Source organism: Trichechus manatus, unplaced genomic scaffold (assembly GCF_000243295.1).
Source record: "Trichechus manatus latirostris isolate Lorelei unplaced genomic scaffold, TriManLat1.0 scaffold00157, whole genome shotgun sequence".
In the NCBI taxonomy this organism is placed as follows: Eukaryota; Metazoa; Chordata; class Mammalia; order Sirenia; family Trichechidae; genus Trichechus; species Trichechus manatus.
In genome coordinates this window covers 4,397,071-4,410,084 of record NW_004444093.1, presented here as the reverse complement: position 1 = coordinate 4,410,084, position 13,014 = coordinate 4,397,071, and the positions used below count along the sequence as shown (strand labels likewise).

The 13,014-nt window shown below is 36.5% G+C and overlaps 1 protein-coding gene across 1 annotated transcript in view; it reads right to left on the bottom strand.

Moving 5' to 3' along the window:
- The window catches only part of LOC101352660 (solute carrier family 5 member 4-like), a 59,502-nt gene that overhangs the window by 3,564 nt on the left and 42,924 nt on the right, over positions 1-13,014 (bottom strand). The window contains 1 exon segment of the mRNA XM_012558332.1: positions 12,036-12,135. Coding sequence (XP_012413786.1) covers positions 12,036-12,135 — 100 coding nt within the window.

Genomic DNA, 13,014 nt, shown 5'->3' with positions numbered 1-13,014 from the left:
TCTCTTTTCAGTGTTGTTAGAGTTTGTTTTATGTATTTTGGAGCCCTGTCATTGGGTGCGTAGATGTTTATTATGGTTATGTCTTCATGATGGATCGTCAGTTTAATCATTGTATAGTGTCCTTCTTTGTCTTTTATGGTGGACTTTTTTTTAAAGTCTATTTTCTATTTTATCTCAGATTAGAATTGCCACTCCTGCTCTTTTTTGGTAGTTGTTAGCTTGATATATTTTTTCCAACCTTTGACTTTTAATAAATTCATGTTTTTGTTTCTAAGGTGTGTCTCTTGTAGACAGCATATTGATGGATCCAGTTTTCTTATCCATTCTGTCACTCTCCGTCTCTTTATGGGTGCATTGAGTCCATTTACATTCAAGTCATTATTGATAGATGTGAGTTTGTTGCTGTCATTTTGTAGTCCTTTTTTTTTTTTTTTTCTAATATTGCTTTTACTCTCCTGTGCCGAACTCATTTTGTTTGTGGACTTTTTGTTCTATTTCTTTTGTTTTTTATCTTTTGTTTTTACTGAGACTTTGTTTTTCCTCTTTACTCTTATGAGTAGGTTTGTTAACTTTCTTTGTGGTTACTGTGAAATTTATCCTTATCTTTCTAAGTTTGAAGCAGTCTATTATTACTTGGTATCACCTTGCCTTCCTCTCCATTAGAAGGTTCTATACCTACACCATTTATTCTCTCTTTTATTGTTCTGATGTTGTTGCCACTTACAGATTAACTGCTCTGATTCCCTGTTGTATTTCTTTTGGTTTTGGATAGTCCTTGAGAGTTCATTTCTAGACTGGTATCTGGCTGGTACGATCCTGTGTCCTAGATTCAGCCTGTGAGCTGAACTTGTTTGTTCGTAGATCAAAGGACTCTCTTTAATAATTCTTGTAAGTTTGGTTTGGTTTTTACATATTCCCATAATTTCTGTTTATCTGGAAATGTCCTAATTTCACCATCATATTTGAATGAGAGTATTGCAGGATATATTATTCTTGGCTGACAATTGTTTTCTTCCAAGGTTTTATATATGTTGTCCCATTGCCTTCTTGCCTGCATGGTTTCTGCTGAATAAACCAAGCTTAGTCTTATTGTTTCTCCTCTGTATGTGACTTCTTGTTTTTCTCAAGCTGCTCTTGGGATTCTTTGTCTTTGGTTTTGGCAAGTGTTATTATGATATGTCTTGGTGATTTTCTTTGGGAGTCTATCCTATATGGGGTTCGTTGAGCTTCTTGGATGGCCAGCTTTTCATCTTTCATGATATTGGGGAAGTTTTCTGTCAGTAGTTCTTCAATGATCTTCTTTGTGTTTTCTGTTTTCTCCCCCTGTTCTGGAACACCGATTACTCCAGAATTTTTGCTTTTGATTGTATCCCACATAATTCTCAAGGTCTCTTCATTTTTCTTTGTTCTTTTTTTCTGAGTTTTTCTCAAACAGAGTTGTATCCAAGTGTTTGTCTTCAGTTTCACTGATCCTGTCTTCCACTGTTTCAAACCTGCTCCTCAGCCCTTCTATGACACTGTTCATTTCTGAAATCTTGTTGTTTATCTTTTGGATTTCTAATTGATTTTTTTGTATGATTTCTAGTTGTGAATTTATTTTGGCATTTTGTTTCTGCATTATTTTCCTGAATTCTTGCACTTTTTTGTCCGCATTTTCCATGAATTTGTCTGCCTTTTCCATGAATTTGTCTAGTTTTTCCTTATTTTTGTCTGCTTTTTGTTTCAACTCGTAGATAATTCTGAGTATTAGATATTTGAATTCCCTGTCAGGTAGTTCTATTGCCTTTTCTTCTACTGAAAAGTCACCTGGTGTTTTATTTTTGACACCTACTAGAACTATCCTGTCCTGTTTTTGTAATTGTTTTGATATTGTCTGCTGTCTTCAGGGCATTCTGTAGTTATTTTTCTTGTTTACTGATTGTAGATTTGTTTGTTTCTTCTTTTTGTTTGTTTTATTTTGCTATGTCTGAGCAGGCGGGCTGTGTATTCTTTGTTTTTTGCTCTCCGTGGGCACGTTTCTTTCTGCCTCCTTCTCCAGTTGGCAGGGTCAGTCACTCAGATATGGTACAGCAGGGCAGGTCTAGGTTAACAGGAGTTGTTGAAATGGGTTGTTTGTGGCACTTACTACAGCCACCAGGGCGGGAGGGTAATCAGTGCAGGGCAGGTTCTGGTAGGCTGTGCCTGTGCTGCTTGGTGGTGTGATGTTGAGTGTACGGTGCAGGTAGGCAGGATGGAGGTGGGAGATTGTGATGTGTGGAGCTAAGATGGATATGGGAGAGAGGAGAGAGGAACAGGAGCCAAAAACATACAAACAAAAAAGAGTCTTAGGTATCTTGCCATTGGAGTGGAGAGATGAGAGACTATGAAATGGAGAAAAACAAAAAGCAGAAGAAGAAGAAAAAAATAGAAAACAATGAATAAACAAAAATTAGAAAGAAAAAAAAGAAAAGCTCCCAGAGATCCCACCGGTGTGGCTACAAGTCTGGGGAAGTTGTTGCCAGGCGTTGTAGTACAGCCTTGCCAGAAGGTGTAGAGGTGTCACTCAGCACCAGGTATTCAGGGGACAGGAAGAGAAGGAAGTTATAGAGAGAAGAAAAACTGAGTAATGAAGAAAGACAAAAAGGGAAAAAGAGGGAATAGAAAACAAAAATAATTAAAAAAAGAAAAGCCCTCAAAAAAAAAAAAACAGAAAAAAATGAAAAAAGAAATGCCCTCAGGGATCCCTCTGCATTTCTGTGCAAACTGAAGGGGTAGGTCCCAAGCCGCGCAGTATTGCCCAGCTAGAATGGGCTCCCAATTTGAGAAAAGAAAAAGAAAACAAACAAACAATTCAAAACAAACAAAAAGCCCCGGGATCCCACCAGCGTGCCAGGAAGCAATTTCACAGTCGAGCGGAGTTTCACAGCCTTTCAGGAAGAAGCAAAGATGGCGTACTGAGCCAGGTATTTGAGAGAAAGGAGGAGGAGGTGGTGAGAGGTAAGGAAGAAATAAAAAAGAAGCAGAAAAAAGCAACACCAGCACCCAACAAAGGGCACTCAGGGAGTTGGCTGGTGCCAGCGAGTGGAATCCAAGCAGCCAGTGCTTCTTGGCCAAGAGAATGTGGCCGCGGGAAGCAGAGGAGGCCGAGTGGGGATGAAGAAGGGTGGGGGGTGGGAAAGCATATATCGCTGTTTACTCGTTGTTCTGTCTCCTGCTGGAAGCTCCATGAAGCTGCTTTCTCATACCCCCTTTTTGCTGGTCTCTGACAGGAGTCCAAGATGGCGGATCCACCCTGCATTAGCTGATAGGGAACCTCTGCATGAATCTCTCCTTGCTCTCCATTCTCTGTCAGTTTCTCACTCCATTTGGTGCTTGGCTGATTTCTTTATCTCTTCATTTGATGCTTAGGGTTTCAGGATTTCTGTTTTCTCTGTTTAGCTTAGTTTTTTGGATCTTTGCTGTGGGGGGATGGCGTGGTGCTTCTGCCTAGAGCGTCATGTTGCCTGGAAGTCTCTGGGAAAAATTTTTTGTCTTGTATCACAAAGGTTTAGTATCCTTAATATAAAGTCAGTTTCCAAAAATAAGGAAGAAAAGACCACCAACAATCCCATGTGAACATGCTAGAGAAATGAATAAACTGTTCAAAGAAAAAAGTGACTCTTAACCCCACTTAGAAAAGAGAAATTCAAATGAAAGCTATACTGAGGTATCACCTCATTTATCAGTGGCAAAAATGTAAAAGTTTCACATAATACTATGTTAGTGCAGCTGTGCAGAAACTGGTACTCTCATGTTATTGCTAGAAAAGCATGATTCAACCCCCACTGAGGAGGATTTGGCAATACACCCACTCCTCACTCATTGGCACGGTTATGCTTCAAAGATCAGGTTCTTATGTGAAAATCCATGTTATGTGAAAATGGAGGATGGTCACATCAGATCACAAAAATGGAAGATGATTACATAACTGCCAAATTACATTATTACATAACTGCCAAATCACTGAGAATCATGGCCCAGCCAAGTTGACACATAACCTTAACCACCACAGCCAGCATTAGTCTTGTCTCACACCTCAGCATTATTTACTTCCAGATATATGTTGTTAATGTGCAAAATAGTCAGATAGTAAATTTTTTACTATTGTCGTAATATGAAATGTCAGGTAACGAGATGGTCAGTAAAAGAACAGTAGGTGAGGAGTAGGTGTATAACAAAACTGTATATCATTGACTCTTTGACACAAAATCCAACTTCTTAAAAATCTATTCCAAAGATAGATTGGCTAAAATGTGAAGACACAGGACCATTTGTTGCAGCACTGGAAACTTTTAACATACTTCTAAATTCAAATGTCTATGAAAATTCATAATAAAAGTAACATAATATTTAGAAATAAATGATAATGAAAGCTACTTTCAAATTAAAAGCTGTGAGATGCAGAAAAAAGCATTACTTTCAGGGAAATGTATAGCCTTAGATATTTACATTAGAAAATAAGAGAGGCTGAAAATTAATGAACTTTCCAGCTTAAGTTAGAAAAACAGCAACAGAATAAATCCAAACAAACTAAATGGAAGTGTATACAGAGAAGAATAATTAATGAAATAGAAAATAAGGATAATACTTGCAATAGCAAAGCCAAGTGTTGGTTCTTAGAGAAAAGAAATATAGATATCCTCAGTGAGATTTATCAAGCAAAAAAGAGAATCACCCCAAATCATAAAGAATTATGTTAGGAATTTAAACGAAGCTATAACTACAGAGGCAGCAGAGAGAGAAAAGACTAAGTAGATGTGAACAAATTTACGCCAACAAATTCAAAACTTTGTACCAAATGGCCAAAATCCTAGCAAAATTGAACTTTCCAAAACTGATTCATGACAAAATGAAAACCCTTAATAGCTCTATAGTCATTAAATAAATTTAATCAATAGTTTAAAGCTTCTCTCTCTCTTTCTCTTCTTCATACACACACACACACACACACACACACACACACAAACCCATCAGGTTCTAATGGTATTATTGTCAAAATACAAAAATTGTAATGAGGATATCATTCCAAACTTACTCAAATAGTTTCATAAAATGGAAAAAGGGGATAATCCCCAATTTATTCTATGAGAATGCTATGATCTTAGTACAAAAACCAAACAAAGACTAAGGAAAATTATAGGCCATTCTTGTTTAGTAGGATTGATATCAAAAACCAAAATAAGTAGAAGGCATTGACACTTCCTTCAATTCGAAGAACAAAAACTAAATTAAACCAGAACAAATCAAACCAATTAGTGTGCAGTTCAAGACAACATATCCTGAAGTGCTAAACCTTATCAGTTGTTTAAAAAATATTAGGTAAACACAGAGCCATGGAGTGGCTGCTGGAGAAATTTAATGAAGGAAGTGAGATTAGAGATAAGTTTTACACAACAGGAATTTTTTTTCTCTTGGAGAAACAAACAAACAAAAAACCAAACTCACTGCTGTTGAGTCGATTTCGACTTACAGAGACCCAATAGGACACAGTAGAACTGACCATAGGGTTTCCAAGGATGTAAACTTCTTTTCTTTTTTTATTGCTGTACTTTAAGTGAAAGTTTACAATTCAAGTTAGTCTCTCATACAAAAATTTTATACATACACTGTTATGTGACCCTAATTGCTCTCCCTATACTGTGACAGCACATTCTTCCTTTCCACCTCTGATCTCTTGTGACCATTCAACCAGCTCCTGACCCTCTCTGCTTTCTCATCTCACCTGCAGACAGGAGCTGCCCATTTAGTCTCATGTATCTACTTGAGCTAAGAAGCACACTCTTCACAAGTATCATTTTATGTCCCATTGTCCGTTCTGATCTTTGTCTGAAGAGTTAGCCTTGGGAATGGATTTAGTTCTGGGCTGACAGAGAGTCCTGGCGCCATGCTTTCTGGGGATCCTCCAGTCTCAATCAGACCACTAAGTCTGGTCTTTTTACTAGAATTTGAGTTCTGCACCCCACTTTTCTCATGCTCCATCAGGGACTCTCTGTTGTATTCCCTGTCAGGGCGGTCACTGGTGGTTGCCAGGCACCACCTAGTTCTCCTGGTCTCAGGATGATGTGGTCTCTGGTTTATGTGGCCCTTTCTGTCTCTTGGGCTAATATTTTCCTTGTGTCTTTGGTGTTCTTCATTCTACTCCAGGTGGTTTGGGACCAATGGATGCATCTTAGATGGCTGCTCACTAGCTTTTAAGACTCCAGACGCCACTCACCAAAGTAGAATGCAGAACATTTTCTTGATAAACTTTATTATGCCAATTAACCTAGATGTCCCCTGAAAGCATGGTCCCCAGACCTCTGTACCTGCTGCTCTGTCCCTTGAAGTGTTTGGTTGTATTCAGGAAACTTCTTAGCTTTGGTTTAGTCCAGTTGTTCTGACTTCCCCAGTAGTGTGTGCAGTCCTTCCCTTCATCTAAGATAATTCTTGTCTACTGTCTAGTTAGTGAATTACCCTCTCCCTTCCTACCCTCTTAATCATAAAAGAATGTTTTCTTCTGTGTTTAAACCTTTTCTTGAGTTCTTATAATAGTGGTCTTAAACAATATTTGTTCTTTTGTGACTGACTAAATTCACTCAGCACACTGCCTTCCAGATTCCTCCATGTTATAAGATGTTTCACTGATTCGTCGTTGTTCTTTATTGTTGTGTAGTATTCCATTGTGGGAATATACCATAATTTGTTTATCCATTCGCCCCTTGACGGGCACCTAGGTTATTTCCATCTTTTTGCTATCGGGAACAGTGTGCAATGAACATGGGTGTGCATATATCTATTCGTGTGATGGCTCTCATTTTTCTAGGATATATTCCAATGAGCAGGATTGCTGGATCATGTGGTACTTCTATTTCTAGCTTTTTAAGGAAGTGCCAAATCGATTTCCAAAGTGTTTGTAGCACTTTGCATTCCCACCAAAAGCGTATAAGTTTTCCAGTCTCTCCACAACCTTTCCAACATTTATTATTTTGTGTTTTTTGGATTAATGCTAGCTTTGTTGGGGTGAGATGGTATCTCATGGTAGTTTTGATTTGCATTTCTCTAATGGCTAAGGATCATGAGCATTTCTTCATGTGTGTATTAACAGCCTGAATGTCTTCTTTGGTGAAGTGCCTGTTCATATCCTTTGTCCATTTTTTAATTGGGTTGTCTTTTTGTTGTTGAGGTTTTGCAGTATCTTGTAGATTTTAAAGATTAGACACTGATTGGATTTGTCATAGCCAGATTTTTTTTCCCAGTCTATAGGATGTCTTTTTACTGTTTTGGTGAAGTCTTTTGATGAGCATAAGTGTTTGATTTTTAGGAGCTCCCAGTTATCTAGTTTCTCCTCTGGTGTTTGTGCATTGTTACGTATGGTTGGTATTCTGTTTACGCCATGTATTAGGGCTCCTAGCGTTGCCCCTATCTTTTTATTCCATGATCTTTACTGTTTTCTGTTTCATATTTAGGTCTGTGATCCATTGTGAGTTAGTTTTTGTGCATGGTGTGAGGTATGGGTCTTGTTTCATTTTTTTGCAGATGGATGTTCAGTTATGCCCACACCATTTGTTAAAGAGACCGTCTTTTCCCCAGTTAATGGATTTTGGGCCTTTGTCAAATATCAGCTGCTCATAGGTGGATGAATTTGTGTTCAGATTCTCAATTCTGTTCCATTGGTCTATGTATCTGTTGTTGTATCAGTACCAGGCCATTTTGATTACTGTGGCAATATAATAGGTTTTAAAATCAGGTAGTGTGAGGCCTCCCATTTTGTTCTTCTTCTTGAGTAATGTTTTACTTATCCAGAGCCTCTTTCGTTTCCATATGAAATTGGTGATTTGTTTCTCCATCTCATTAAAAAATGCCGTTGAAATTTGGATTGGGATTGCATTGTATCTGTAGATCGCTTAGGGTAGAATTGACATTTTCATAACGTTGAATATTCCTATCCATGAACAAGGTATGTTTTTCCACTTATACAAGTCTGTTTTGCTCTCTTGCAGTAGTGTCTTGTAGTTTTCACTGTATAGGTCTTTTATGTCTCTTGTTAGATTTATTCCTAAGTATTTTATCTTCTTGGGGGCTATTGTAAATGGTATCGATTTGGTGATTTCCTCTTCAAAGTTCTCTTTGTTGGTGTAGAGGAATCCAACTGATTTTTGTATGTTTAGCTTGTATCCTGAAACTTTGCTGAAATCTTCTATTAGTTCCAGCAGTTTTCTTGTATATTCTTTGGGGTTTTTTTGGTATATAAGATCATATCATCTGCAAATACAGATACTTTTACTTCTTCCCTAACAATTTGGATGCCTTTTATTTCTCTTTCTAGCCTAATTGCTCTGGCTAGGACCTCCAGCACAGTGTTGAATAAGAGTGGTGAAAGGGGCATCCTTGTCTGGTTCCCATTCTCAAGGGGAATGCTTTCAAAGTCTCTCCATTTAGGATGATGTTGGCTGTTGGTTTTGTATAAATGCCCTTAATTATATTGAGGAATTACCCTTCTATTCCTATTTTGTTGAGAGTTTTTATCATGAATGTTGTTGGACTTTATCAAATGCCTTTTCTGCATTGATTGATAAAATCATGTGGTTCTTGTCTTTTGTTTTATGTATGTGATGGATTATATTGATTGTTTTTCTAATGTTGAACCATCCCTGTACACCTGGTATAAATCTCACTTGATCATGTTTTTTTTTTTTTTTTTAAATATATGTTGCTGTGTTTTATTGGCTAGAATTTTGTTGAGGATTTTTGTGTCAATGTTCATGAGGGATATTGGTCTATAATTTTCTTTTTCTGTGCTGTCTTTACCTGGTTTTGGTATCAGGTTATCCTGGCTTCATAGAATGACTTTGGGAGTATTCCATCATTTTCTATGCTCTGAAATACCTTTAGCAGTAGTGGTGTTAACTCTTCTCTGAAAGTTTGGTAGAATTCTCTAATGAAACCGTCCGGGCCAGGGCTTTTTTTTTTTGGTTGAGTGTTTATTAATTACCTTTTCAATCTCGTCTTTTTTTATAGGTTTATTTAGTTGTTCCACCTCTGGTTGTGTTAGTTTAGGTAGGTAGTGAGTTTCTAGAAATTTGTCCATTTCCTCTAGGTTTTCAAATTTGTTAGAGTACAGTTTTTCATGGTATTGTGTTATGATTGTTTTAGTTTCTGTTGGGTCTGTTGTGATATCACCCATCTCATTTTTGATATGGGTTATTTGCTTCCTCTACTGTTTTTCTTTTGTCATTTTGGCTAATGGTTTATCAATTTTGTTGATCTTTTCAAAGAACCAGCTTTTGGTCTTGTTAACTCTTTCAATTCTTTTTCTATTCTCCATTTCATTTAATTCTGCTCTAATTCTCATTATTTCATTTCTCCTGGCTCCGAGGGCTTCTTTTGCTGCTCTCTTTCTGCTTGTTCCAGTTCTGGGGTTGATGTTTTGATTTTGGCCTTTTTTTTTGGTTTGTTTTTGGATGTGTGCATTTATTGCTATAAACTGACCTCTGAGCACTGCTTTTGCTGTTTCCCAAAGGTTCTGGTAGGATGTGTTTTCATTCTTCTTAGATTCTATGAATTTCTTTATTCCATCCTTAATTTCTTCTATAACCCCATAGTTTTGATCAAGGTATTGTTCGGTTTTCATGTGTTTGATTTTTTTCCTTGCTTTTTATGTTATTGATTTCTACTTTTATGGCTTTATAGTCAGAAAAGATGCTTCGTAATATTTTGATGCTTTGGAATTTGTTAAGGCTTGCTTTCTGGCCTAATATGTGCTGTATTCTGGAGAATGTTCCATGTGCATTGGAAAAGAAAGTATAGTTGGCTGCTGTTGGGTGGGGGGTTCAGTATATGTCCATGAGATTCAGTTGGGTGATTGTGGCGTTTAGATATTCCATGTCTTTATTGAGCTTCTTTCCGGATGTTCTGTCCTTCACTGAAAGTGGTGTGTTGAAGTCTCCTACTATTATTGTAGAGCTGTCTATCTCTCTTTTCAATGCTGGTAGAGTTTGTTTTATATTTTTTAGAACCCTTTTGTGCATAAATTTTTGTGCATAAATATTTATTATAGTTATGTCCTCCTGGTGTATTGACCCTTTAATCATTATGTTGTGTCCTTCCTTAACCTTTGTGGTGGATTTTACTTTAAAGTATGTTTTGTCAGAGGTTATTATTGCCATTCCTACTCTTTTTTGAGTGTTATTTGCTTGATATATTTTTTCCATCCTTTGAGTTTTGGTTTGTTTGTGTCTTTAAGTCTGAGGTGTGTCTCTTGTAGGCAGCATATAGACCACTCGTGTTTTTAAAGCCATTCTGCCACTCTCTGTCTCTTTATTGGTGTATTTAGTCCATTTACATTCAGTGTAATTATTGATAGGTATGAGTTTAGTGCTTTCATTTTGATGTCTTTTTGTGTGTGTTGTTGACAGTTTCGTTGTTTCACTTAATTTTCCGTGCTGAGTATTTTTTTAAATGTGTTTTCTTTTCATCTTTTTCACTGTTCAGTTTGTATTTGCTGAGTCTTTATATTTTTCTTGTTTTTTATTGTGACATGTAGGATTGTTAGTTTCCTTTGTGGTTACCTTAATATTTACTCCTATTTTTCTAAGTTTAAACCAGTCTTTTATTTCTTTATATTGTCTTGTCTTCCTCTTCATATGAAAAAAAAATATATATATATATATTTTAGTCCCTCTTTTTTGTTTTAATGTTGTCATCTTTTACATATTGACATCTCTGTTTCCCTATTTTCAGTGTTTTAACTTTGATTTATTTTTTGACTTCCCTATCTGGGTTGATATCTAGTTGCTCTGTCCTGTATTCTAGTCTTGGGTTATTATCTGATATTACTTATTTTCTAACCGAAGGACTCCCTTTAGTATTTCTTGTAATTTTGGTTTGGTTTTATGCAGATTCCCTAAACTTCTGTTTATCTGGAAATGCCCTAATTTCGCCATCATATTTGAGAGACTGTTTTGTTGGATATATAATTCTTGGCTGGCAATTTTTTTTTTTTCCTTCAAGGTTTTATATATGTCATCCCATTGCCTTCATGCCTGCTTGGTTTCTGCTGAGTAGTCCAAGCTTATTCTTATTGACTCTTCTTTGTAGATGACTTTTCGTTTATCCCTAGCCACTCTTAAAATTCTCTCTTTATCTTTGGTTTTGGCAATTTTGATTATAACATGTCTTGGTGACTTTCTTTTGGGACCTACTGTATGTGGGGTTCGATAAGCATCTTGGATAGATATCTTGTCATCTTTCACGATATCAGGGAAGTTTTCTGCCAACAAATCTTTGACAATCCTCTCTATTTTTTTTGTTATCCCTCCATTCTGGTACTCCAGTCACTCATAGGTTATTTCTCTTGATAGAATCCTACATAATTCTTAGGTTTTCTTCATTTTTTAAAAATCCTTTTAAAAATCTGATTTTTCCTCAAATAACTTGTTGTCAAGTGCTTTATCTTTAGTCTCACTAATTCTGACTTCCATTGCCAAGGCTGTAATGTTTACAGAAGCTGACTGCCACATCTTTCTCCCATGGAACAGTTGGTGGGTTTGAACTGCTAACCTTTCTGTTAGCAGCCAAGGGCTTAACCACTGTGCTACCAGGGCTCCTGGAGAGGTAGAAATATCCTAGGAAGTCATGAGTTTTGTATATGTGGGGAAGTGAGAAAACCTGTAAGTTTGGAATTAATGGTATATTGTGGAGAATAGTGAGAAATAAGTTTGGAGAAGGAGGTGGGGATAAATGCCTAGTCAAAATCAATCAAGACTAATTTATTGAACACTTAAAATGTGACTAAGAACAAGAGAAGTTGGAATTGATTGTCAGTTCAGTAGCTGACACATAATTCCAGTTATGTGATGGACAGACAGATAAATGGGTAGATTTCATATGAAACAAGTTGTTTTGGTTGTAAGGAAGTTAAGATTTTCCACAAATGTAACAGCTTTTGCAGAAGCTGAATTTTGTGGCATTTAAGAACCTTAAACTAAGCCAGGCACACAGAGTTCCTATATGAAAGCCAAATGGAAACCAGATATTACCTTCTTCAAAATCATCAGCTTTTTCCTGTCTTTTGTCTTCTGCATCTAAATCAATGCGTTCCTCTGTACTGTTTCGAAGAGTCCAGCACAGGCGATAGAGCTGACCAGAGACCATACACAAGTCCGTCAGTGATGGGGAAATGTTTACAATAATACTAGGGTGTTTTCGTTTATTGTATGGTTTAAACAAATCAAACAGCTGAGGAGAGTACAGATCTCAAAGAAAATGTCTCCTACCACACCCACTCACCAAAACACACTAACTACTTTTAATTATTTCTTTTTAAAAATTCTTCTGGTAGTTATTCACAATCTAAATAATAAGCCTTAAAACCTCTACCTGTTGGTTTATAAGTTCGTAAAAGTTGAGGATTTAGCTCATTTACACTATACTCTGGCTTCACTCATTGTCTCCATCACCCAACAGTTATCAGATACAGCATTATTATTTTCAGCACCTCTAATGCTACTGAAACTTTTAAAATATCTTCTTAAGCTTCATTTTGGATGCAGCATGTTTAGGTAGTATTTATGTACTATTCACAAGTCTGAGAGCAATTAATACCCTCACATGTCACTTTCCCAATCCACCTCCCAACTTCTGTCAGATTTTCCATTATTTTTAAATAGTTAATTTTTGTAGAATTTTAATTTTTTCTGTAAATATGATTAATATTTCCATGCTTTGTATGTTGATTTTAATAATTAAAAGTAAGTAAATAACATTTATGCTATTATGATTATATAACTTTTTCCCCCCACAGGTCCAAGATATGCCATTGGCCACAATGAAGAAATATCAGCCTTGGATCATTCTGAGGAAATTATTCCAAGGATCAATTGGGTTTTTAAGCTCAATTGATTCTTAAAGTCATGCCTCGTTTCACTTGGCTTCATATTTGTCCCACGACTTTATTGCACAGATTTATTTTACTGGAATTTGTACTTGTTTTTTTTAATTTGTTATTAACATAACAAG